At 47.7% G+C, this 27,993-nt stretch overlaps 1 protein-coding gene across 1 annotated transcript in view; it reads right to left on the bottom strand.

Annotated features, from left to right (window-relative positions):
- Positions 1 to 2,060: 2,060 nt before the first annotated feature.
- Positions 2,061 to 27,993, bottom strand: part of LOC144763940 (fucolectin-1-like) — a 147,121-nt gene continuing 121,188 nt past the window's right edge. The window contains exon 4 of the mRNA XM_078649985.1: positions 2,061 to 6,767. Coding sequence (XP_078506111.1) covers positions 6,620 to 6,767 — 148 coding nt within the window. The 3' untranslated portion in view covers positions 2,061 to 6,619. The remainder of the gene's footprint in view (positions 6,768 to 27,993) is intronic.

The raw sequence follows: 27,993 nt of genomic DNA, 5'->3' as shown, positions 1-27,993 counted from the left end.
ACAACACCAGACCAGCCTACCTGAACAACAGACTCAACTTGCACACCCCCGCCCGCTAGCTACGTGCAGCCTCGCCCTCGCAGCCGTTCCACGCATCCAACGAACGACCTCCGGCGGCAGGTCCTTCCCTTTCCTCGCCGCCAAGACCTGGAACACCCTTCCCACCCATCTACGGCAAACCCAAGACCTGCTCACCTTCAGAAGGCTCCACAAGACCTGGCTCTTCGATCAGTAGCAGCACCCCCCTCTCCCCCTCAGCGCCTTGAGACCCTCACGGGTGAGAGGCGCACTTTACAAATTTCTGATTGATTGATTGATTGCCATAATAGCTCTGACTGCTTTAATATTTGCATTAGGAATAATGTTTTTTCTACGTGGGAAACATTCTTCTGAGCAGTTAACAAATGTGACTTTGCCCTTTCCTTGACTATATTAATTGATACTCTAGCTCTCATAAAAGGAACTCTGGGAAAGTCTATTGAAAATGTTTTTTACATGGAATTAGCCTAGAAGGTTCTAGGATTTGCTTTCTGCTTGGAGTTGAAAAATATTGATAGTTCTGTTTGTGATAATAGTCATTACTCCTGATATCTGTATGTTAATTATGACTAGGGCTCCCGGTTTTCCGTTTTTACGGATTTTTACATATAAATACAGACGGAAATCTATATTTCCTTTGTCTGTATTTATATTTAGAAACTGTAAAATACTAGAAAATGTTGCCACGCTCGAATCCAGAGTTCTCGCCAGGCCCCCTTCCTGCTGCTGGAAATTCCTTCCCTGACAAACACACACACAGCTGACACCAGTACTTCACAGGTCTTTTCAAAGACCATTTACTTGTTAACAAGGCTGTATTGTTCTTTCTTTCACCCCATGCCGTAGCCTCTCCCAACGCCCCGGACTCCCTTTCCCAGGCCCCATACAGTGCACATTTTAAGCACTTAAATTCACAGTGCCGCAGCTGCGCATCCTAGCACACGGCTTAAAACGAATCGATTTCTTATTCGCTGTACAAGAAATAGAAGTACATTGGTCATGCTCAAATGTTATGTTGAGAGGTAGTCTCACCCAGCGGCTAAACACCACCAAAGTGTTTGAGGTACAACTGTGGTCCCGTAAGGCCCATCACCTGATGGATTCCTTAATCCTATCAGGAACTGTTCTATGTATGTACCTGTAAATCCTTACAGAATATGGCACTTTGTGGGTTTTCAGTCTAGTCCGTTAATTAATGTTACTACTGCCGGACCCAAGACGCCCTTAAAGGGACCTCACAAACTCCATCCACGGTGTACACCGTCCCTAGAAGTAACTTCCTTTTTGTACAGCTCTTAGTGCTCCATGTTGGGTGCTTCAAAGTGCTACATTTTACTCAAACTCTGAAGGTCAGCCTCAGGACTGCACCTCTGTCTGACACAGTCCCAACCCACCGGCCTGTGAGAAGCGCAGATCAAAGAAACAAATCCAGACAGAGGCCATGGATTGGTTAGGTTTGAGACCGAAGCCCAACAGAAATGCGTCACAAGATCTGCCAATGCCTGGTTTTAACAACAGCGGTGGGGACTGGCTGTTGTTGGGTGTAGAGGGCACCTGCTTCGACCATGATAAAACAACACTTTGGTAACGTTAAACCTACCCACACTACCCGGCCAAGGCGGGGGCTGGACTGAAATGACAAGAAATAGATAACTTGTGCTGTATAGCAGTTACGAACTTGTTCTGTATAGTGCTTATTTACACGTTTCAGCTACAAACAGGACATAGGTCAAGTTTTATGAACACGCCATATGGAGCTGCTCTCGCTTCATCGACCTTTGTAGCATGAAGAGCTGGACTGAAGCCTAACTGCGCCCAACTTAACTTGCCGCTCAGTCGGACTGCTCTAGTATTTAATGTCTCTGTTGCAAAGATGGGTTCTGTAATTGTGCATTTACATTGTGAAAGCATTGGAAAGCCAAAGTATCTAATGCATTCCTTTCATCGTGTTCAACTGGACAGTGAAAAGCGCTACACAAACTTGAGAAAACGAAACTTGCCAAAAGAAACAAATGGTCACATTTAAGTTACCAATGATTTATTTTCCCCCAAGACCACGTGTTTATTTTTGCATAAAGTGCAACTCCGAATTCTTCTCATGACTTTACACATGGTGACAGACTGATTTGAAATTCAACAGCGCATGAATGCAAAACAGCAAGAGAGTGGCTATGCAGCAAGTGTCACCATTGTAGCAATATTAAAGGTAAAAGTTATTTGATATCAGTTATGAGCCCTACAATTGTCACTAAAATGTTTACCATCAAAATGGCTATTCTTCTTTAAAAAAATCTTAAATTGTGAATATCCCAAAATCATCTCCTCAAGTCAAGATGAGCTGCAAATGTGTTATGGTCAGAGTATGTTGTTCAACACTTCCAATCAGTTGCTATTAACTTCCTTAACTTCCATAGCATGCCCTTGCGCATTTATTGCAGAATAAACACTAAGGCCAGGAATATGCAGTGAGTGGCGTAACAATTTTGCCATATGCAAGAAGGACCATTTAAAGCACTGCTAAAGCCACAACAAATCGCTAGTTTAAGTGAGCGCATGTGTGCATTGTCAATTTAAATAAATGTGGAAAGATACTAGCTATAGCATCGCCTTTTACTTGTGGCAAAAATAAATGTGGATAAATACAGAAAAAATGCCCCAAAAATAAATATGGATAAATACAGACGGAAATGGCAAAAAAATAAATACCATAAAACCGGGAGCCCTAATTATGACCCAATGCTCTGTTCCCTTTGTACTCCTGCTTATACCTTATATATATCCGCTTAATGGAATGTTTAGAATGAAAAATGCCCACCTAGCAATGGATTAGGATATTAATGAATTCATGAGAATAAATGTGCAAAATATTTTTTATGTTCCTACTAGATCATACGGATGTCTTTAGCTCATGCTAAAAGGACTATCTGTTAAAGATTGCAGGAATCGCTGTTAGCATGAGCTGAAAGCCATTTTGTACTCGGCAGCCATCTTAGTTAGCCATGTGCTTACCATGTGCTTTCTCCCTCTTCCAGAGCCTTGCACATGCTCCGAAAGGCCTAGCTAGTAGAATGCACCTGCTCCTAGTATAGAACTGTCAGGCTATTCTTAGTGATGTGTTTAGTCTCCACTCCCACTTTGGAATGTGGGCACTGCAGTATTCTGTATTAGGGTGGGGAGGTTCGCTTTCTCCATCAGTGCTATTTGAAGAAGGTGGGTATTCCCAAGCATGTAAAATGTCCCTCCATTGGTCCACCATAGAGCATTGGCGTACTCCACTCAACTCCTTCCTACACAGCGCTCTTTCTTCCACGCCAGCCCAGGTAGACATCTCCCTTTGCTAGATATGAACTTGTGACCCCATGCTTGCCTTCCTTGTGATTGCTACACACCTCCTAGCCAACACCAGCGCTAAGTCTACAAACCTAATTCCCGCCTTCCGTTTAGGTGTTCTAGAGAAGAGTCCAAGTAAGAAGACATCCGCAACGTGGCCCAGTGCCCGCCCCAGTGTGGTATTAAGTTTGGAGATGACTTCCTGCCAAAATGCTTGCGTGACCCCACACTCCCAAGTCATATGCAGGAAATCTGCATCTTCTAGGTTGCATCTTTGGGCATCGCCTCGGCTCTCCTCCAAAGGTGACAAAGATTCTATGGGGTGTCAAGTAAGTCATGTGTACATAGTTGAATTGGATGTATATCAATATCGTGCTCCGCTCTACTTTCTTAAGGGATTCTAAGATTCTACTCCACTCTGCATCCGTGAGAGCCCGTCCCAAATTTGGGTCCCATTTCTTGCGCAAGCATAGCAGAAACCTCGCGTAGCAACGAATAGAACCACCTAATCTGGTGTCTTGCTGTACCCAGAGTAATTAGCAAGTGCAATACACCATGTGTCCCCAGTTCCTCTCTATTCTGACCCCAGGGTTGCGCAAACATGCAGCCGTAGTGCCTCATAAGTTAGGAACTGGCCCCGGGGGCAAGTCACAGCCCTGCGCCTGTTAAAGATTGCAGGAATCGCTGTTAACATGAGCTGAAAGCCATTTTGTACTTGGCAGCTATCTTAGTTAGCCATGTGCTTGCCAAGTGCTTTCTCCCTCCTCCAGAGCCTTGCACATGCTCAGAAAGGTCTAGCTAGTAGAATGCACCTGCTCCTAGTATAGAACTGTCAGGCTATTCTTACTGATGCGTTCAGTTTAGTCTCCCCTCCTACTTTGTTGAGCAAGCAAATTTTGTATACCTATATTAGTGAAAAACCATGCTTGTACGTGCCAGGACCTCCCCTTGGTTTTATGCTGACTATGTAACCCGTGCATATATAAGGCCCCTGTTCTCTGTACTCATTAGACTGGCTCCTACAGTGGCCTGAGGGTACCATATGACACAGTCTCCCTCATCTGAGGTAATAAATGCATTGTTTTTATATTACAGCTTCCATGCCAATTTCTTCTTTGCTGGTTTAAAGGACCAGGTGTATCAGTGAACTCCTTACAAGGTTTTTATTTCATGCCAATTCCGAGAAAGGGAGCAGATGTTTCTCATGGTAGCAATCCCCCACATTTTCAAGGCCCACCGCCTTCCAAGGTGCCAGTTGTTCAGCAGTAGTGATCTGTTGAGGGTCGACATGTGGCAATCCCACCAGTGGTAATTCTGGTGAGTATTTGGGAGTGTCTGGTATTCTTCTGAGGCTACGCCACCAACAGTGAAAGGCTGTGGTCTGTATTACTGATGTGTAAGGAACCTTAGTTGCAGGCACCAGAATCTTTGCCATCAACAAATTGGGGCTTTGGTCTGATTCCATTAGGAAGGTCCCATCAGTGTGCCCCCTCTCCAGCCCTTGGGCCAGCCATTGCAGTTGAGCAGTGAGTTGGTACAGTTCAAAATCAGGAGCGCCTAAGCATCCTGCATCTATAGGGCGTCTCAATATCTGGAGTGACACTCTGCGCCTACCCTCTGCCCGGAATAAGTCTCTCACCAAGGACTCCAAGTTGCGGAACGAAGCCGTGGGCATCAGCACTGGCATATTAGCAAAATAATATTACTCGGGGAGCATTACCATTTTCATCAATGATATTCTGCCCATTATAGGGAGGCGTAGTGTCCCCAAAATGTTACGTTAGACCGAAATGACCGCAGTGCCCTGCCCAAGTTTCCAAGGGTAGGGCATCCAAGGGGCGCGCCAGCGGACTAGCCAGCGGGAACAAGTATGTTTGCGCATATTGAGTTGTAAACCAGACATTACCCCAAATGTATCCAAAACGTTGCAAGGCCGTTTCCACTCCCCGAGCAGTGTCACATGAGTAGACTAGTAGCTCATAAGCATAGCGAGATATAATATGCGTTCGTCCTTCTATGATCAACCCCATGCCTACCTCTCCTTGTCGAAAGAACTCGGACAACGGATCTATGGCCAATGCAAAGAGGAGTGGCGATAGGGGGCAACCCTGTCGGGTGCCTTGTGCAACCGAATATTGCAGGGAGATGTTTCCGCCGGTCTTGATCCTCGCTGTAGGGCGAGTGTGGAGTAGTTGCCCCCATGCTATCCAATCGTCGCCCATTTCCAGGCACCTCATAACAGCCAGCAGGTAATCCCACCCACCGGTGTCAAAGGCCTTCTCTAGGTCAATCGAGTGAATTGCTCCGCCCTGCTCTGCGGAAATCACTGCTGGGCCGTCACAGGCTGACAGGCTCTCCCCAGCAGTCTTCTGCTGCCTTCTTAACCTGAGTACAGCTCACCTCAGGCGCCTATCCCCCGGACTCCATGGCCCAGCGCCAGCCTGGCCCCCAAGGCCGCTGATCGTCATCTATGCAGGCCCGACCGTGCCCTTTCCCTGCAGCTCTCCGTATCTCCGCCAACACTGGTCGTGAGTGGCTACCCACAGGGTCCCTCCGGAGCCAACAGGCCCCAGGCTGTGAGCGGTTGCACCCAGGACAGTGCACAGTGAAGGTAACATTCTTTTCCAGTCGATAAATGGGTCGTCAGCGCGGAGCCTCTCGCTCACCCGTCTGCCATTGTTGGCTGCTAAGCCACACACCCCTTTCTTTTGTATTATTGCAAAACAAAGCAAACAGACTGACATCAAGGGCCATCATGAAAAAAGGGGTCTTAGGAGTCAAACTTTCCATTTTTGGTTTTGTTGTGATGTGTTTCGTCTATAACGAACAAACTAAACAAAGAGCCACTTTGCTGTGTTTAAACACCCAGTTATGTGTACAATTGTGAGGCATGTTCTACTTTTTCAGGCAGTCTTCTTACAATCAATTGAGTGCATCACATGCAAATGGATAGAAAACATAAATATTTGTATAATTACATCTTTATTAGTTAGTCTTAGAGCAATATATATTTTTTTGCAAAATGCACTTAAGTAAATACTCTGAACACATTCACTGAAGAACTATATGTTTGACAATTGTTTAATTAGATAAGAGCACCTTAACACCTACTTCTGGATCTAACATTGAATAGCTGATTGACAATTTCAATAAATCACTGGAGAGCTGAGAAGCAAATTAGTAGTTTGACATTAACAATTGAGAATTCAGGACTCATTATCATTAGTTGTGTTCCTCAGCCAGCATGGTCTCATGCAAAGACTCCAAAAACTTGAACTTCACAGAGTGTGAGCACTGTCGTTTTTCCAGGAATTACCACGTTAAGATATCGCCCAAGCATTCCATGGCACTCGAATGTCATAGTTTCACTCGCACCAATATTGTTCATGACGGCACATCTAGGAATAAATATGAAGAAACAAAGTTGAACACATGCTGAAAAATTCCAATTCTATAGATTTCCCCATTATTCTTTAATAAGAGGCCATCAGGATCAAAAGTCTTTGGTTTAACGTACACAGTAGCTCTAGAACACAGGCTCGGATAGACATCCAACAGACTTTAATTTGACATATATTGGTCAATTGACTAAGGACCAGATGTACAACCGTTTGTTTGCAGTCGCAAACGGGAAATTAGCTGGTTTGTGAACGCAAAATCAGTCTTCCCTATGTACAAACCCTAATACTGACTTGCTATTAGGAAGGGGTGTGCCAAGGGCGTCTTTTCCTAATAGCAAATCCCAATGGTATGTACCATTGTTTTGCGAACGCAATTGCGGTTTCAAAACACTCACAGTATACACCCTACTTCAAGTTGGTGGTAAATAACTCACAAACGGGAAGGGGTCCCCAGGGGACCACTACCCCTTTATTAATGGATGCAAGAATATTTTTTAAGAGCAGGCAGTGGTCCCACGGCCCACTGCCTGCTCTTAAACAAGCATTTGCAATACAATATGTCTCGCATTTATGCAAGTTTGAGCAATTGTCATTGTAAATAACGATGCTTTTTATTTATATTCAGGGTTTTAAAACATAAATAGGGCTCCCGGTTTTCCGTTTAAACGGATTTTTACATATAAATACAGACGGAAAACAATTTTTCCTTTGTCTGTATTTATATGTAAAAATGGCAAAATACTGCTGTGCTCGAATCCAGAGTTATCTTGCCAGGCCCCTTTCCTGCTGTTGGAAATCCCCTCCTGGGCGCTCACACAGCCGCAGGCACCCGAGTACTTCACAGGTCTTCTGAAGACCATTTACTTGTTAAACAGGTGGAAGTGATGACCTACCTGGGGGTGGTACTGGACAATAGACTTAAATGGAAAGCCCAGATTGACATACTTTCCTTAAAATTCTCACAGTTGTGTGGGACTCTTATTAAGGAACAAAGAACCTCAATTACAAAAAGAATTGGGCCAGCGCTCAAAATATATAATGCTAAAATAAGATCAGCAATGTTATACGGAGCGGACCTATGGGGTTATACGGATCTGACCCAACTTGTTAGAATACAAAATAAATTATTTCGTGGTCTGGTAGGCTTGCCACAATCCACCCCCATGTTACCACTGCTATTAGATCTGGGTTACTATCCTATTGAAGAATTGGTAAAATTTAGGATTGTTGCCCTGTGGAGGAGGATCTGGGTAACACCTGAATTAGCATCCTTTGCTAGGGAAATTAATGATCTTAGAATTATAATGGGTTGTGGTAACCTCCCATGGTTCAAAGCCGTAAAACCAACCTTGTTTGATATGGGCCTTAATCATCTATGGTCTGACCCCGGTAATAATGTGTTTCCCTCTAAGAAGGACTTTAAGGATCTTTATTGGGCAGTATATAAGAATAAGCTTATTGTTGACTCTAATCTTTTAACTCTCACTGGTAGATTTTTAAGTCACAAGTTGGACCCCTCGTTGGAAAACTATTGGGATGCCATCACTAAGAGCAGTGACAGGAAGCTCTATCACCAGTTTAGAGTAGGGTCATTACCATTAAGATCTTTTACACATAAATGGCGGGGTGAGTCTAGGAACATCTGCATGTGGTGTAAGGACCAGGAAGAGTCTATGGGTCATGTATTTTTTATCTGTCCAGCATATGCTGCCCCACGGAGAAAATGGTTGAAACCAACTTGTAAAAATCTAAAAAACTAGGGTGGGTCAGGAGGCCCTATGGCTGCTGAGGACAATAGCATCGGTCCCTGTGGCCATAGCAGTAGCAAAATTCTTAGGCTGGACATGGGTCATCAGAGCGAGGTACCCTACTGACATTGAAATCTGCTAGTTTTTCACCTGAATGATTCATTTTATTGTGCTTATTCATGGACGTCTTTTTCGATTAATTTAATCTGTTTTTAAATAAGGCCGTTTTTATGTATTGCAGTGATGTGTTGGCATCGATGGTTATTCATGCCTCTATTTATACTCAGTATGGAATGTTTTGTAATTAGTTATAAATGTATGTTTTTATGTGTTGTCTTTGATGATGAACTAAATCGAAATAAAGACGTATGAACTGTAAACAGGCTGTATTGTTCTTTCACCCCATGCCATAGCCCCCCCCAACGCCCCTCACTCCTCCTGTCCCAGGCCCCATACAGTGCACGTTTTGAACACTTCAACTCACAGTGCTGCAGCAGGAGAAAAATGAATATTTTTCCCCGTGACAATCGGCATGCCCATGATGTCGTCCTTGCAGAAAATGCATTAACCGCATGTTTAATTGAAACGTTATTTTTAACAAACCCTTCACCATAAAAACAGCAGTTACATGTTTTCCTATACGATCACATAAGATTTCATGAACAGCTTCCATGTCGTTCTCGACATTTCCTGTGGATTGAAAATGTAATTTTACAATACAGCATCAATTGTTAATTCAGGGATTATTCTAAGAGATACGTCATTCTGTTTTTCACTTAGAAAATGCATGTCCCCGTATATTACCCTCTCTGGCAATGGCCGCGGTAGCGAGCAGGTTCAGGATGTCTAGTTTCACGGAGAGGAAGCCAACGTAGGTCAGTTTGTGTATAGCTTCTAAATCAGTGAGTCGAGCAGAGAGAGGCAGTGGTATTTTTAGAAGCCCATGGAGAATTAAAACTCCTTTGTAAGGTCAGGCGTTCTTCTCTCCCTAATCTACAAGCAATTTTAGCCGAGTTTTATGCCAAATAGCAAGCGCTTGGCAGCTGTTTCCAGACCATCTGCAAGGGCCAAGTTGATTTTATTTGTATTATGTCCTCCTGCTTTTCCTCTTAAGGCTTTTGTAGTGATGTGGAAGCCACCAATTACGACACTGGAGCCAGTTATAGTGTAACCTTATTTATTTCTACAATAGTCCTAAAGAGCGCCGAGCTCTCTTGCCTTCCGGCTCTCTCTCGCGTTTCGCGCTACTCGCGCTAGTTGCGCGCGCAGCCAATGATGGCCTCCAGCACGTCACATCGCCGACGTGACGTGCGTAGACTAGACCGTCACTACATATCTCCCCTTTTTCCAACACATAACATATGTAACTTACAGTCGGTCGCTCAGATCATAGTCTCTGAACCTTGTGGGCTTTATCACCGCCCTGCCGCTCCGGGTCAGTCTTACCGGGGTGGTGTGGTTCTCTTCCTCGCCACTCCTTCTGCTTCCTCGTGCCTCTACTTGTCCATTCATATTACTCCGGTTCTCTCCAGACCTCTGCTCTTGCTCGATGCTTCTCGCCTTCACCTGTCGCTGTTCTTCTCCTCTCGTTGCAGGTTCAGCCTCCTGATGTTCTTGTTGGCCGAGTTCATTCTCTCCATCCTCTTCGTCTACTCCTCCATAGTCCCACGTTAGGATCTTATTGCATCTTGCCATGCGGTCCTGTGACCATATATTTCCGTCACTCAATCTGGCCGCTCTGCCCTTTATTTCCTTCACCTGCATGGGCTTGCTGTATTTGCTCTCTCCCTTCCTTTGTAGTATGGGCAACTTTACTCTCACCCATTCCCCTTCTTTAAGTTCAGTGTCCTTCACGTTCTTCCTCTCATTGTAATGTTTCGTGTAGACCGCTTGTGCTTTCTCTAAGTTAGCACACACCACTGCAGGGGACCATTCGCTTACTATTGTCTTTTCTTTCCACACCCGATTGTCTTGGGTGAATGGTTCCCGGCCGCGCAATACCTGGAAGGGGCTATAGCCGGTGCCTGTGGGAGTGATCCTGTATGCCCACAACATGTGCCATATGTCCTTCTCCCAATCTTTGTTGTCCGAGATGGCTGCTTGGATCGACCCCATCACTACTCTGTTGAAGCGTTCCACTTGGCCATTCCCCGCTGGGTGGTATATGGATGTGTGCTTCACCAGAATGCCATTTCTTTGCATGAAGTTGTTCCATTTTTCCGATCTGAACTGGGGCCCATTGTCGCTGAGGATGGACTTCGGGATGCCTTCCCTCACAAAGGTGTCTGCCAAAAATTTTACGATTGTTTCTGTATCCATTGTTTCCTCTATCTTCACTTCTGGCCACTTCGAATATTTGTCTAGTAGGACACACACATACTTTTGGACTCCTTGTGTGTCTAGGATCGGGCCTAGGATGTCAACTGACAGCTCTTCCCACGGATTTTTTGGAGGTTCGAATGTACCCAGTGCTGGGCGTAGTGGTTTGAGTGTCTTGTCAGCACCTTGGCACCTTGCACAATCTCTTACATGCCGTTCTGCTCTTATATCCATTCCTGGCCACCAATAGTCTTGCTTGGACCTCAGCTTGAGTTTACCAATACCCAGTTTTCCTTCGTGTAGCATGTCCAGCAGTCTGGGGATGATGCTTGTTGGGGGAACGACCTTCTCACCTCTATACATGAATATTCCTTGGTTGTCCATGGACAGTTCTTCCCTGACTTCGAAGTAGGGGTTGAGTTCCCCATGGGTGTGTCTCTTATCAGGCCATCCTTGGGTGATGTATACCTTCACTTCTTCTAAGGTCTGGTCTTCCTCATACGCCTGTTTCCACTCTTGAAGGCTGATGACCTTTTCGTGATCCTCCATGAGTGCTACCCACTCTTCTGTCCCTGCCTTGTCTTCCTCACTCGGTTCCTTAGCCGCCGCTCTGCTCAAATAGTCTGCGACTTTGTTTTTGCTGCCTGATATATGTTCCACATCATACCTGAATTCAAGTAGTTTCAGTGTCATTTTGGATATTCGGGGCGTGGCATCTGCGTGTCCGCTCGACGTTAGCACCTTCAGTAACGGTTTGTGATCCGTCCGCAATTGGAACCGTGTGCCCCACAGGGATTGTCTGAATCTCGTGGTAGCCCACAGCACTGCCAGCATCTCTTTCTCTATCACGCTGTACTTTGTTTCTGTTTGCTCAGTGTGCGTGAGGCGAAGCTTAATGTTTCCAGCCTTCCCTGTCCTCGGTCTTGCATGAGAACGGCACCTAATCCCTTATCGCTGGCGTCAGTGGTCAGTACGGTCTTTCCTTGAGGGTCGTACCCTTGGAGTGGTATTGCTCCAGCCACTTCCTTTTTGATGACCTCGAATTCCCTTTGTGTATCCTCTGACCAGCAGAATTCCGTGTTCTCTTTTGTCAGCTGTCTCATGTGATGAGTCTTGGAGGCAAAGTGCTGCACACATTTTCCATAGTACTCTGCCATTCCCAGGAATGACCTGACCTCTTCCTTGTTGGTGGGGGGCGGTGCTTCACAGATCGCCCTTACGTTTTCTGCTATAGGAGTCACTCCTTGCACTCCTATCTCATGCCCTAGGTAGGTCACCGAGTTCATCCCTATCCGGCACTTGGACCATTCTGCCGTGAGTCCTTTTCTTTCTAGGATCTTCAACACTTTTCCAAGCTTCACGTCATGGTCTGGTCTGTCTCTCCCCATCACCAGGATGTCGTCCTGGAAGTATTGAACGTCGGTGATATCCTTGAACAATTGGTGCATCAGCTTCTGAAACACCGCCGCTGCTGAGGCCAGTCCAAATGGCATCCGACGGAACTGATAGCACCCAAACGGGGTGATGAAAGATGTTAGTTTCCGGCTCTCCGGGTGCAGAGCTATTTGATGGTACGTGGAGGTCAAGTCTATAGTGGAGTACCACTTAATTCCCCTGGTGCTAGCCAGCATCTCCTCTATTCTGGGTAAGGGGAACCTTTCCACCACAATGTTCTTATTCAGTTCCCGCAAGTCGACGCACAGCCGGACCTTTCCACTGGGTTTCTTAACTACTACCAAGGGCGCAAGCCACTCGGCGCATGTGATGGGCTCGATGATCCCCTTCCTTTCCAAGTCTTGGAGTTCCTCCCGTACTGCTTCCTTCACTGCTAACGGGACATTTCTTGCTTTGTGGGCCACAGGTACGGCGTCTTCCTTCAGGATGATTTTGTGGGCGAACTTTTCCAGCCTTCCTACTGTGCCCCCGAACACCTTGGGGTATTCACTCCTCCATTTGTCAAGACCGGGCAACGCCTCTGATCTGTTAGTAGTATCTGTTCTTTGCCTCCCGGATCCAGCTTTATGCCCAGGTTGCCTTGATCTAGCCATCCTAAGACCGACGGGCCTTTCTCCGATACGTAAAGCTTGCAGTATGCTGACCGGCCTTGAAATTCGAAGTTCAAAGGTCTGAATCCCGCCATTGGTATGCGGTCTCCGTTGTACGTGACGGGGCGGATGTCTAGTTTTTCTAGCTCTGGGCCTAGAGGCGGTGCGAATTTCTCCTCCCACACTGCTCTCTGGATGATTGTGAAGGGCGATCCTGTGTCTGCCACCACGCTGATCTTGACTCCTCCTATTGCCATTTCTAAGACTGGTTTCATCGTCCTTCTTCCGTCTCTGCCCAGGACTTGGCCGTCCGTGCTCAGCACCTGGTCTTCGATGTAGATCACCGTGACGACATCCTCCTCTGTATCGTCGTCCTGATCTTCGTTGCCTTGACCCACATATCTCACTGTGCCTTTGGAGGCCTTCTTCCGGCAGACCTTCTCGTAGTGGCCAATTATTCCGCAGTACATGCACTTGGCGCGAAATGCGGGGCACTTCCTGTCGTGCGCCTCATGCGACCAGCTCGCGCACCTGTAGCATGGCTTCTTGTTGCTCCCTGCTTGTTTCCCTGATGTACTTGCGTTGCTTTGCCACTTGTTGGGTCCCCTCTCCATTGGCTTCTTGTTCTGATACTCTCTGTGAGGTCCTTCGTCGTCTACCTTGTTCACCATAGCGTTGGACGCTGTTTCTTTCCTCGTTACTTCAGCACATCGTTGTGCTAATTCGGCCCTTTTGACGATGACCAACACCTCTTTCAGTGTGATGTCTCCACTGGCCCATAGTTTGTCCTGCACTGTCGTGCACGTGGTGTGCATCACCACCTGGTCTTTGATGAACTCTTCTTCCCAGTTGTCGTACTTGCACGTGGACGCCAACCGCTTCAGTGCCGCCACATACTCCTCCACCGTTTCTCCTTGGCGCTGCTTCCTCTGTTGGAAATTGAACCTGTCCACCGACACACACACTGCTGGCCTGAAGTGTTCGTTAAGGTCGTCGAGTGCGTGCGCATATACATCATCGTCTGTGGCTGTTCTCTGTTTCAGAACTAGGCTCTTGTAAATCCTGAGACCCTCCGGGCCAAGGTTCAGTAGCAAGATGCGTTTCTTTCTCTGGGGTTTGAACACTTCTTTGTTCTCGTCTTCCAGGACTCCTATGAAATTGTCTATATATTCTCTCCAGTCCTCCCACTTCATGAGGGGTTCTCCGGGGCGAGGCAAAAACTGTACCGGCGGCATCGCATATCCAGTTTGCGCGCTCATTTTCTCTCTCTTGACCTTGGGTTGTGCACTCCCTTGGCTTCTGGGACTCCCTGGTGCGTCGTCCTGCTCTTCCTCGCTTGCTTGGGTGTGGGGACTACCTGCGTCAGCCCCCTCGCTCTTTGGTGAGTTATCCAGCGCGTGTTCCCCTGTCTTGCGGGCCGCGGTGTGGATTGGCGCACTTTCTGCTTGTCCCTGGGGTCTGTCCCCCCTTTTTTCGCTTCCCTGTGACGCCCCCTCGGGTGCTCCTGGGCTCTGCCGCGCTCTTTAGGGTACCTGTTGTTGTGCTCGGAGGTATTCTTGACCTTCCGTTCTTTGGTTGGTGGTCCTGGTGCCACTGGTGCTCTCTTTGTCGTCTTGTGGTTGTTTTGGTGGTTCTTTCTTGCTGGGGGGTCGTCATTCCACCCTCGTCGCCATTGTAGTGATGTGGAAGCCACCAATTACGACACTGGAGCCAGTTATAGTGTAACCTTATTTATTTCTACAATAGTCCTAAAGAGCGCCGAGCTCTCTTGCCTTCCGGCTCTCTCTCGCGTTTCGCGCTACTCGCGCTAGTTGCGCGCGCAGCCAATGATGGCCGCCAGCACGTCACGTCGCCGACGTGACGTGCGTAGACTAGACCGTCACTACAGCTTTAATGTGTGCATATGTCAATCCCCCACATTTGCGCGTTTTCCTGCTGTTCCAACCGTTTTTCTACTCACTAGTGAGGTCATGCTTCCGCTCGGAAAATCTGTTCGCCGCCTTGACTTTCATCCACCCAAAGTTGATAAAAATAGTCGCATTGCCTTGTGTAATCATAACACCAGTTATTTCAAGACTTCGAGGCATAATTGATGAAGTGCTATATAGGTAACCCTAGGTTTGGCATGCAGCATTGCTTGTAACATAAAACTGCACTATGATCTGCCATGCTATGGCACCTGTGTTAGTAACTTAAGCCGGTACACAGGCTTGTTATGTTAAATGACATGCACGTGTGTATAACATACATTTGTACAAAAGCTTGGTGTGTTAAGTGAAATACAGCTGTTAGTAATGTAAGTCTGTCTGCAGTATTATGTCAAGGGACGTAGGGACATGCAGGGGTATCAGTAATGTTGGTCTGTAAACAGGCCTGTCATGTTACATGAACACTTTTGTTTTCATTTTAAAATTGGGGCTGACTAAACACAAACAATTTTTTTTTTTTAACACAACATTTTCTAGCTGGCTTTAGATGTAAATACAGAAGGGCTGGCACATGTTTGCTCCTGATAAGTGTTTGTACTCTATCCTAAAGTGTTTTTATAGCAGAACTGAGAAGCACAGGTATTCTCCTTTTCAAATTACTCAGTACCGGACCATTTAAAGCACTGCTAAAGCCACAACAAATCGCTAGTTTAGGTGAACGCAAGTGTGCATTGTCAATTTAAATAAATGTGGAAAAAAACTAGCTGTAGCGTCGTCTTCTGCTTGTGGCAAAAATAAATGTGGATAAATACAGAAAAAATGCCCCAAAAATAAATATGGATAAATACAGACGGAAATGGCAACAAAAAAAAATACCATAAAACCGGGAGCCCTAAACATAAATAAAAGACATTGTCATTTAGAATTCTAATAGCTTAAACTGTCGGAAATGCGAGACTTATTGCATTACAAAAGCTTCCCCCAATGCGCCTAAGAGTAACATGGAATTACTCCAGAGTAATTGAAATTCTGTCCAGGTCCAGTCACTATGTGGTACTCATCAAGGTGTCCGCGAATCTGTGCATAAAGCACTATGAATCGATGAATACAGGTGTTATCATTAACAGAGCTCCATGTGAGTTTTGGATATTACCAGGACTAAATTTTGAGACAGTCTGTGCATTACCTTTCGGTAATAACGGAGTGGGTAAAAACGAATGAGGTCACAATAGTAACATGTAGCCACCCCTGCTCTAAACACTGTTCCATCTCCCCCTCCCCCTCCTCACTAATAGCGACTTAATGGCACTTTAGTGTACTTGTGTTGTATCATCAAAAGTTTTAAAGACAAGTGAACAGCCTCTGGGGCTGTGTTTTACAGCACCCTGTATTGTATTGAACGTACGCACCAATAGCATGGTGCACCTTCTCTGAGGGGGATGGGAGATGCGACACAGAGGAGATGGCGACTTCGTTTACTTGAGTGCACATGAGGAGGCCCCCAAACTTGTCGTCGAGTGGAACAGTTAAAAGGAAGTATCTCCCTCCTACCCTGCAAGAATTTTTCTCTCTCAGTGAAACATTTTGCTTTAATTATTGGGGAGAGATGCCCCTCCCTGAGGAGGTCAGACAGCCCACATTGTCAGAGCTCCTCAGCTGCCTTCCTAACTGAAGGAGGCCTCACTGCAGACTGCACAGGCCTTCCAGTTGTTGACCCACTCAGTTGCATACGCTTGCCCTTCTGCTGCTACCCTTGCACAGCCCCAACACAGCCCCTTGTACAATCACTTAGAGTAGCAAGGAAAGCTTGACCCGCACTCAGTGCTCCCTGAGAGCAAAAAGTGAGGTGTTTCCTGACCAAAGCAGTATTCATGAGGTACATTATAATCTGCCCCACCCCATCTGCATAACTGTTCTAAAACATTCTTTACACGTATTTGCGTGAATATACCCAAAGTCATCTTGAAATATTGGTGGGGCTGATATAATTAAATATTTATTACAGCTTTGTGTACATTATTTAGGTTTGCTGATTTGCATTGTGGTTTCCAAACCTATTACTCCTATTAGAATGCAGAATTGCTTCAGATTACCATCATAAATTATGCTAATGGAGGACCAATTATTACTTTTTTATTGTAACAAAAGGGGGGAAGAGTTACGAGCTGCGTCGCACTGAGTCACTTTCAGAGCACACTAATGCGACATATTTAAAATGATGTGTCGTACTCCTGTGCTCTCCCCTGCTCTGGCGCACAAACAGCTGCCATGCACCGTTTTCCTTTAAGGAAAACAGGCTGCATTTAAAAAAAAAACTGCTGTATTTTATAAGCTTAACTGCAACAAATGATGGATGGAATGCTGAATAATTCAAACCGATGGCTAAAGAACATTGTCTGTCAGACCAACAGTGCCGAGTATAGACACTTCAAACCACAGGAGGACACTCACCAGAATCCAGCCCGTGCTTTCACACCTTCCTGCTTCCCGCCAGTTCACCAGTCAGCCTGCAGAGGGATGGGAGGACGCACCGCGCCGTGACGCTTCACCGCTTGCCAGTACTGTCTGGCAGAGTTGAACTGTGGACCCCCCGTGGCACTCTGGCCCGGCGGGTTTTTAGACAGTGCATTTCTCCCTGAGGGCTGGTCACGGAGCTCACAGCGGGAGCTCGCTCTCTCCACAGGTTCCTGAGATGCGGGTGCATGCTGTGAGGTGCTGGCCCCCGCCCACTCTCACCCTCGTTTTGTCCGTGGCATCTGCACTGGCAGGTCCAGGTCCAGCAGGAACAGTAGCAGCAGGATCCGTGGGGAACTGGAGATGGGACAGCCTCAATCGATGTTTGATGTGACAGCAAGACACTCTATACCAGTGGGCCAGTACGCCCGTTTCTCTGTTTTTGCTGCCTGCCTGCCGCCTCCCGCCTTTCCATTAATGCACATTGAAGTGGAGAGTAGAGAAGGACTACAACCCCCAGCCTTGCTGCCACCTACGCCACGCCTCCTACTAAGTCATCGGAGCCTGGAGGCGCTTTAAAAGGGCTGGGCCGCCCCTCATTACTTCTCCAGACTGTGATCTGCATGGGCTCAGGCTCTGACCCCTAAGGTATTGTTTACCATTGGTGGCATTTTGAGACATTTGTGACATTATGTAAGAGCCTATTGTGATCCGTGCCATTAACCCCTTTGCTGCAGGGTAATTCCCCCACGGTGCGGGGGGTTCGCGACGCCGCGGTGTTCATGACGAGCCCAGCTCATCATGAGTCACAGTGGAGCTGTGCTCATGACGAGCTGGGTTCGTCACAACCCCGCCCACTGATGAATTCTCCCGCACAGACGGGGAATCAATTGCACGTGGGTGGCGCGCAGCCGTTATGATGAGCCCAGCTTGTCATGAGCACAGCTCCGCTGTGACTCATGACGAGCTGGGCTCGTCATGAGCACCGAAGGCGTTAACGGGTCAGAGGGTTACATTACTGCGTCTTCTGACTGGGGGGTTTCACGCACTCTCGCTCGCTTTACCGTCCTACTTCATTTCAATTTTGAGATGTGATGCCCCCTCTTACTATAATGAGCAAACCCAGGGGGGTGGCGGGCACCCTGGACGCCTTTAATATTAGGGCAGAGTCAATGCTCACACATGAGATCAAACTTACTGAGAGACGACTGTCCCTGGAACCTTTATCATTGCTGAGGCGCTCTTCCCTAGGACCCTCATTAGGCTCTAACATCGTGGGTGGGGCACTTAGTATTTGTTTCCCTCCTACCGCTGACAATCAGCACCTTCACCCTTCTGCAACCAAACTGGATTTTGGAGCACCCCCTGCCACTCCAACTGGTCCCGTTCTAGCTACAAGATCACAAGCCCTTTTGACTCATCCCAAGGAGAAGTCAAATAAGTCAAATGAGCCACCGGGGAAGCGGAGGAAGGGAGAGGGTATCCGAAAACCTAAATAGCCTAAACCTAAGCAGCCTAAGCAACCGAAGCGGCTGCGGAGATCCAATCATGAGGAGCCCCAAAACTGCATCACTTTCACTATTGGTACACAGACCGATGATCAGACCGATGATCCCTTACTGGCACCTATAAGTGACACTCTAGAGCGCACCGCACATGTACCTGCAACTACTGGGCGATTTATCACGGGTCTGGTTCTTGTTCAACTGAAAGAACTAATCAATAACGGCTTTGCTAAACTTAGGGATCGATTAGACCTTCTAGACTTTGATTTACGAAAACTATCTAGGTTAAATGAGCCATCACAGCTTACTGTCTCTATAGGGGAAGGCCTGGGTACAAATGCTCCACAGACTATGGATACAGCATCCCTACAAACTATGCTGATTAGAGTAACAGCTATTGAGGACTTGCTCAAGAAGGGACACGGAGCACAAACCACTAACTTTATACGCAATCCCTCAGACTGTTTATCGGTTGATGGAGCCATGACGTCGTCCTCCCAGGCAAACCCTACGCATACTTTAAATCATGGGCCTTTAGAACCCATGCCAATTACTGGCCCTTTAGTTAATCCTATTTTCGCTCACACTAAGTCCAGTAAAATCCAAATGTCACTCTTTTCAGATACAGCTGTATTGGGAAGGGAGGAGGTGAGATTGAACTTGCCTCCTGAAGCTACCCCACACACTATATTTTTAGCGAACGCACCACACCCCACCACTCAAGTAATTGATTCTTGGGAGACACTAAGAAACAAGGCTCTCTGCTGGCTCGGGACTAAAACCGGGCTTACAGAGGCCTTGTTTGGTCAATTTAAGATGGTAAGAAGAGTAGGCTGGGTACCGAGAAGAGAAAAAACACTGCCTGGTGACTGCAGTTGTCTCACTTTTAGGTCACCGAGACTAGTATGTGAGATCTTGTGCAGACTTGGTAGTGACCACGTGTCACAAGACAGAAATAGTGTTCTAATCGTAGGATACTTCTATCCCCCTAGGCCCCATGGATATCAGCCCTCATTATCTAGGCCTACAATACCTACCATCCGCCAACAATTTAGTCTACCTTTACATAATAGATTCGAAACACTTTCTGGCTTGCAGGACATAGATTGACTCATTCATACCAGATATTAGAGGGCCTGCTACAAATAAATCCCCTAGCATGGCGCTGGCATCCATGGTCCCAAGGGAGGCTCCAAGATTCCTGGAGTATCAAATAATAACCTTACCTTACAATGCCCGGGACTAATGCTTAAAGTACAGCCACATAAGGAAGTGGCGCCACATCCTCTGGTTTCCCCAGCTCTTGTAACTCCACACGGTTCAATGGGCTCCCAGATGGACAACCTAGACTCATCCCAGAAATATATTCCTTGTGAGAACCATTTAGGGTCCCTACTGGTCATGTCCTGGAATATTCCTGGTTATAACCAAAAAAGTCTCAACATAGAATGGCTGTCCTTGTTGATAACTAAAGACCTGGGGCCAGATGTAGGTGGCCCAATACCAGTCGGTAACGGCCAAAATTTCTGAATTTCGGCCATTACCGACCGGCATTGGGCATTTGGGATGTAGGTGGCTACATTTCAGATTCGGTAATTTACCGAATCGGTCATTTAAGGAATCGGTAAATTATCTATTCCTTAAAATACCGAATCGGTAAATTATCGAATCTGAAATGTAGGGAGCACTCAAATGAGTGCATTGCACAGTTAAGGATTCGGTATTTACCACCAAATAAAGATTGGTGGTAAATTTCGAAAACCTTAAAAAAAAGCAATTTTGTGCTTTTTATACTCTGCCATGTGGCACACATACATGCCCTTAGGGCATGTATGTGTACCACATAAATGTAGTGCTTATATAGTGCACGAATCACCACCAAAGGGGTCACAAGGCGCTGTACACATACCGCTGTGGAACCCTTCCTGGCCTTTACCTGTGAAGTGCCCACTCCTGGGCACCCCCAAGGTGAAGCCAGGCATCCTAGCGCTGTTGGGGCCGTTGTGGAGATTAAGCAAGCTATTGCCCAGAGTTGCAGAGTGGGACCCATGATTAGAATAGGCACCGAGGCGAGAATTATCAGGTCCGGGGAAATGGAGCCCAAGACCTGCCGAGGTGGGAATTGAACCCTGGGTTCGGGCCAGACCTCGGCATCAGGTTCTGCCGCTTTAACCATTGAGCCACATTTCTCCACTTCTGCCACATGCACACTATTCACATGCACTATTAAGGGGTGCAACAGGGCCTCTATGTGACACCCTGCCACCCTTGCATGAGTTTCCCCTATTACCGATTCGGTATTTTCCAGGCCCATAGGAATGAATAGGAAATACCAAATCGGTAAATATCGATTCTTAATTACCGAATCTTACCAAAAATGTATCTACATCCCATTTACCTATTCTTAAATACCGAATCGGTAAAATATGGTATTTAAGAATAGGTAAATTGGGATTACCTACATCTGGCTCCAGGGGTGTCTCCAAGAAACTTGGGAGGTTGACCCAATATATGTGAATGGATATCGTTCTTTTTATACTCCTGCAATTGCGTCACCTGCAGGTCGGGCAAAGGGTGGGTTACTGACTATGCTCTCTAACGAGTTTCTTTTTAAGATGAAGAGATTTCTTAATACGTTACCCTTTTACCATGTCATTTTGATAGAATATTCTGTGGATTCTTGCTGGCTTCTTATTAATTTTTATAATAATAATTTTGGAATTAATCAGGCAGAAGTCCTGGCCCCATTAGAAAGAGATATTAATGTTGTGCAAGCAAAATGCCAAAAACCATGTAACATAATTTGGCTTGGGGACTTTAATGCCCATCCCTGTGACAAGAGTAATGCCTCGGTGTGTGGAGTCCATGATGATGATGGGGAGAGTGCCCTTCACTTTAATCATACAGAGTACGGTAATGCTCTAAACAGTTAAAATATATCTAACTGTACAGAGTATCTCACAAATTAAAAAAAAAATCATCGTTCCTTCTAAACTATATCCCTTTAATGTTGGGTATCCCTGGTAATGTTTATATTGCTGCTGATCTGCCACTCTGTACTTGTGATAAATAGTCAATACAGAATGATATTATGTGAGGAGGCACAAACTTCCGATATAATGGAGGATGTGGTTGATGAATTCCCCCGTTATCTCTCACCTCTCCTTTCCTTACAGTCTGAAGCAGCTTCCGAAGTCTTGTAGGCCTTTAAGGACTTAAAACTACAGAATACAAGCCCCACCCACCTCCCCAGAACTCAGCCTCCCATTGGTCCTGCCACACGAGCCTCCGAGGTGAAAGCGAGACCGGAATAGCAAGAAGAAGCGGAAGTCGAAGGTAGAAAGAATAATCTGGAACTGCCAGCGCGTCTCCTCTTCTCGCTGCCCGAAACCGAAACAGGACACACCGAGAGGGGAGCAGAAGATGCGACGAGCCAGGAAGGAGAGATCATACCCAAGAAGGCGGCGGACCCGGTTCGGCATTGTGAAGAAGCGAGCCACGCTCCCGGAGGAGCGTGGCTACGGCAGGTACATTCCCGCCTCCGCACTGTGTTCAGTAGAGGCATACCGGGTGGGAAGACTGCGAGACGGGTGGAGGGAGGCTTTTAAACACCCCAGTGTTCTCTTGTGCTAGCTTCAACACGCACGGGTGACTGACGGTGGTGCATATAACTCCCTCACAACCTTTCTCAACACTGATTAAGTCCCGACTGACTATTGTCCTGGCTGCATACTTTTTCTTTTGTTTTTTTTCATGCGTCTCATCCCTACAGACAATTTAAATGAAGTGGAACAGTCCAGACGACGAGTGGGACACCCATACTTTAATGAGTCACTGACGGAGTGTTGTTCAAAAGACTATAAGGAACAAGAAAAAGGAAGGAACTGTTTGAGTGTTGATTCCTTCTCTATCTTTAACTTTAATTTAGCCACCTTGTGCCAATAAATATTATTTTGAACGTATCCTCATCACCTCCCTGCCTCTTGATTGCTCTTTCTTTTCTGTAAATATTACCATAATGAGAGGAAAAGGTTTATCAATCAATCAATCATTATACTGATAAAGTGCGCTAGTTACCCATGAGGGTCTCAAGGCGCTGAGGGAGGGTAGCTGCTACTGCTCGAAGAGCCAGGTCTTGAGGAGTCTTCTGAAGGAGAGTAGGTCTTGAGTCTGCCGAAGGTGGGTAGGGAGGGTGTTCCAAGTCTTGGAGGCGAGGAAGGAGAAGGATCTGCCGCCGGAGGTCACTCGTTGGATGCGGGGGACAGCAGCGAGGGTGAGGCTGGCGGAGCTGGCGGGTGGGGGTGTAGAAGCTGAGTCGGTCATTGAGGTAGGCTGGTCAGGTGTTGTGGAGGGCTTTGTGTGCGTGGGTGAGAAGCTTGAAGGTGATCCTCTTTTCGACGGGGAGCCAGTGTAGGTCTCGCAGGAGGGGGATGATGTGGTTGCGGCGAGGGACCCTGAGGATCAGACCTGCGGAGGCGTTTTGAATACGTTGTAGTTGTCGCAGGTGTTTGGCCGGGATGCCTGCGTAGAGTGTGTTGCCATAGTCTAGCCTGCTGCTGATGAGGACCTGGGTCACAGTTCTTCTTGTTTCGGTGGGGATCCACTTGTAAATCCTGCGGAGCATGCGAAGGGTGTTGTAGCAGGAGGAGGAGATGGCGCTGACCTGCTTTGACATGGTGAGGGAGGAGACAAGGATGATTCCCAGGTTGCGTGTGTGGTCGGTGGGTGTTGGTGCTGTCCCCAGCGTGGTCGGCCACCAGGAGTCGTCCCAGGCTGAGGGGGTGGATCCGAGGACGAGGACCACCATCTTGTCCGAGTTCAGCTTCAGTCGGCTGTCCCTCATCCAATCGGCGAAGGCTTTCAATCCCTCGTGGATGTTGGTTTTGGCAGTGTTCAGGTCTTTGGTGAGGGAGAGGATCAGCTGGGTGTCATCGGCATAGGAGATGATGTTGAGGTCGTGCTGGCGGGTGACGTGTGTGAGAGGGGCCATGTAGACGTTGTAAAGCGTCGGGCTGAGGGATGAACCCTGGGGTATGCCGCAGATGATGTCGATGGCTTTGGAGCGGAAGGGGGGAGGCGGACTCTCTGGGTTCTGCCGGAGAGGAAGGATGTGGTCCAGTCCAGGGCCTTCTCTTGGATTCTGGCTTTTTGAAGGCGTGTCTTTGGTGTGCGGTGGCAGACTGTGTCGAAGGCAGCTGATAGGTCCAGGAGGATGAGGGCTGATGTTTTGCCGTTGTCTAGTTTCATCCTGATGTCGTCTGTGGCGGCAATGAGGGCTGTCTGGGTGCTGTGGTTTCTTCGGAATCCGGACTGGGGCGGTTCTAGGATGTTTTTGTCCTTGAGGTAGCGGGTCAGTTTTGAGTTGATGACCTTTGCCGGGAACGGGAGCAGGAAGATGGGCCGGACATTCTTGAGGTCCTTAGGGACCGCTTTGGGTTTCTTGAGAAGGGCGTTGATCTCGCGTGCTTCCAGCTTTCCGGGAAAGTGGCTGTCTCGAGGGAGATGTTGATTACCTTCTGTAGTTGGGGGGCGATGGCTGCGTCTGCTTTGTTGAAGATGTGGTGTGGGCAGGGGTCTGACGGTGATCCTGAGTGGATGGAGTTCATGATCTTGCGTGTTTCGTTGTAGTTGCAGTTGGTCCAGGAGGTCAGGCGGTTAATGCGGGTGGTGTTCGCTGGGGAGTTGGAGTCTGGCATGGTAGGGGCGGTCGTGTGGTTGAAGCTGTCATGGATGTCAGCGATTTTTTGGTGGAAGAAGGTGGCCAGCGAGTCGCACAGTTCTTGTGAGTGCGGGATATCATTGGTGTTGGCGCTGGGGTTGGAGGGTTCCTTCACGATGCTGAAGAGCTGTCGTGTGCGTTGTTGTCCAGGCGGGCTTTGAAAGAGGATCTCTTGGCTAATCTGATGAGGTGGTGATGTCTGCGGGTGGCGTCCTTGTGGGCTGCGTAGCTGTCTGATGTTTGTTCGTGTAGCCATTTCTTCTCCAGTTTCCAGCTTGTTCGTTTGGAGGTCTGGAGCTCTTCGGTGAACCAGGTGGCTTTCTTGCTGGTGCGGCTGTTGGAGGGTTTCTTGAGTGGGGCGAGGGTGTTGGCGCAGTCATTGATCCATTGTCTGAGGTTGCATTTGGTGGTGTCTGGTTCTGTGGGGTCGGCGGGTGGGTTCTGGGCAAGGGTGGTGGTCAGCTGGTCTTCGGTGATTTTGCTCCAGCATCGGCGGGGGCAGCAGTTGGGCACGGTAGCGCGTGGTGGGCTTTTTGTAGGTGAAATGGATGCATTGGTGATTGGTCAAGTGGAGTTCGGTGGTGTAGTCGAAAGAGACATGGGATCTTGTGGAGAAGATGGGGTCAAGCATGTGGCCAGCGGCGTGGGTGGGAACGGTGATGAGTTGTCTGAGGCCGAGGTTGGCGATGTTGCCGATCAGCGTGGTGGAGTTGGCGTCGTTGATGTTCTCGAGGTGAAAGTTCAGGTCCCCGGGGAGGATGTAGTCCGTGGAGGTGAGCGCGAGGGTGCTGGCGAGGTCAGCGATGGAGTCGCTGAACTGTTGCCGGGATCCGGGGGTCTGTAGACGAGGGTGCCTCTGAGGTTGGTGTTGGGGTCGGTGTGGATGTGGAAGTGCAGGTGTTCGGCGGTGCTGAGGGTGTCCTCCGAGTGGGAGGAGACCTTGAGGGTGGACTTGTGTACAATGGCTATTCCTCCTCCAATTCCGTTGGTGCGGTCTCTGCGGGAGATCTTGTAGCTGTCTGGGATGACTATGGCGATGTCAGGTGCCGAGGAGTCATTCCACCAGGTCTCGGTCAGGAAGGCTACGTCGGGGGCGGAGGTGTCGAGCAGGTCCCAGAGCTCGATGGCGTGTTTGCGTGCGGAGTGTGTGTTGAGGAGTATGCAGCGGAGGTTGTTCGGTCCAGTCCTTGGTGGTTTGGTGGTTCTGTCACAGGTGAAGCTGCATGTGCGGCAGGAGAAAGGTCCTTGGGTGCGTTTTGGGGCGGCCTGGAAGCAGGTGTGGTCTCCCCCGGTGTTGAGTGTGTGGAGAGTGCTGGCGTTGTATCGGTGTCTGGCATCAAGGCGGTCGCGAGGTCCAGGGGGTCTGGTGCTGGGTGCGGTCCAGGCACGGATGGACGAAGACGGGCTTGCCTCTGGCGCATGGCACGCGGCCGCACAGCGGCCGCCTTTTAAGGCAGAGAGGGAGGGAGGAGCAGCTGGGAGGTGGGAGCGGGCGGCGAACGGACAGCGAGGGGGCGGGGCCACAGGGGAGCAGCGGCGGGAACAGGTAGCGGGATACAAGAGAGAAGAGGGGGGAGGGGGGAAACGAGCTGGGCGCAAAAGTAACTAAGAAAATAAAAAAACAGAAACAATACCAATGAGGAACAATTAGTGCAGGAAGGCGAGAACAGTGAAAGGCAGTGAAATATAAGACCAGTGGGCACAGCAGTCAATCAACAGCAGAGTCGAACTCACGACTCAGAGCGGCAGCGAGGGGGAAAGGTGTAGCTGTGCGGCGTGGGGGTGACCTGGCATGCAAGCAGGGTCAAGGGTCTATCATCCCCATTATACGAAAAATTACCTTTAGACAATGTCGTGTGGCCTTTTACTATTTGCAGCTATTTTCTGACCCCTTTATTTGTTTTTCTGTGGCTTCCTTTCTTTTAACTGCTCTAAAAAAGAGACGTTCAATCTGCAGAATCAATCAATTGTAATATGAACTTAATCAAGCATGAATTTTTATCATAAATTTGAAATTGTATAGCTATTGTATCTTAAAAATTATTGTACTGTAATGATGTGGAATGTTTTTACCTCTAATCCTTTTATATTTGTAGTATACTTTTATGCCTTCATCATGTCAGCAAAATAAAGTTATTCTGACTGACTGACTGATTCAAACATTCTCCCCCAGTCAAGAGATCTGTGTTAAATCCATCATTCTTTTGCCCACTACACCACTCCAATTTGGACCCAGCCATATGCAAATCCGTCTTGACCCTTTGCCTCATGGGAACAGTCCAGACCGAACTGCTAAGGCAGGTCCTCCCTGGGCCGTAAACAAGCATCCTGGGGCCATTTTCAGGGAATGTCACCCTTCATCAGCCTGGCTAGGTTGAATTCAGTGGCACATTGAGCAAGGGACCCACGTCTGGGCATACCCGTCCCACTTAGGGTGAAAAGTGTAACTGCAAAAAATTATGGACGGAATGCTGAATGATTCAAACATTCTCCCCAGTCAAGAGATCTGGGTAAATTCATGGTTCGGTTGCCCACTACGCCTCCTCAGGGTGGACCCAGCCATGTGCAAATCAGTCTTGACCCTCTGCCTCATGGCAAAAGTCAAAACCAAACTACCAAGCCAGGTCCTCCTTGGACGGGAAACAAGCATCCTTGGACTGATTTCAGGCTATGTCACCCTTCATCAGCCAGGCTAGCTCGAATCCAATGGCATAGTGAGCAAGGGACCGAAGTCCCATAAGGAACAGGGTCAAGACTGATTTGGATTTGGCTGGGTCCAACCTGGGGTGGTGTGGTGAGCAAAAGAATGATGGATTAAACCCAGATCCTTGTGACTGGGGCGAATGTTTGCATTGTCCAGCATTCCGTCCATCAATTGTTTCTTTTGCATCTGTCGCCCTAAGTGGGAAGGGTATGCCCATACGTGGGTCCTATGCTTACTAAAACTCTGGATTCAAGCTAGCCTGACTGATGAAGGGTGATGCCCTGAAACCATCCCTAGGATGTTTGTTTCCGGTCCGAGGAGGACCTGGCTTGGCAGGTCGTGCTGGCGCATCCAAAATTCGTTTGGCCATTCCACGCCTGCAAATTGTTCAAGCACCAAAGCAACTCCTCCTTTGCCTCTGCACTCAGTAATATCCTGTCCCCATACCAATTGCCTTTTCTCAATGCTTCTCCTTTCATCCTCTACAAAGCACGATCATGCTGAGCTCCTGGAAAAATCACCTGGATAGAAGAAGATAACAATCCAATCATCTGAGCTAAATCTCTTAGAGTTAGAAACTCCCTTTTCAAAACCTGAATTATCTATTTCCTTATCATCTTCACCTTTCTCTCTGGGAACTGTAAACCCATCTTCTCCATATGTACTTGGGACCCTAAAAACTCCAAACTCTGTGTCAGTACAAAAATAGACTTTTCCCTGGTCACTATAAAATCTAATTGCTCCAGCATGCTCATAATCTGTGCCAAATGCTTCTCTCTTGTTTTGGGACATTATCAAAAT

This window comes from Lissotriton helveticus, chromosome 6, assembly GCF_964261635.1.
Source record: "Lissotriton helveticus chromosome 6, aLisHel1.1, whole genome shotgun sequence".
Classification (NCBI taxonomy): Eukaryota; Metazoa; Chordata; class Amphibia; order Caudata; family Salamandridae; genus Lissotriton; species Lissotriton helveticus.
Note: the sequence above shows the minus strand (reverse complement) of the source record. Positions and strands in the feature narration are given on the sequence as shown.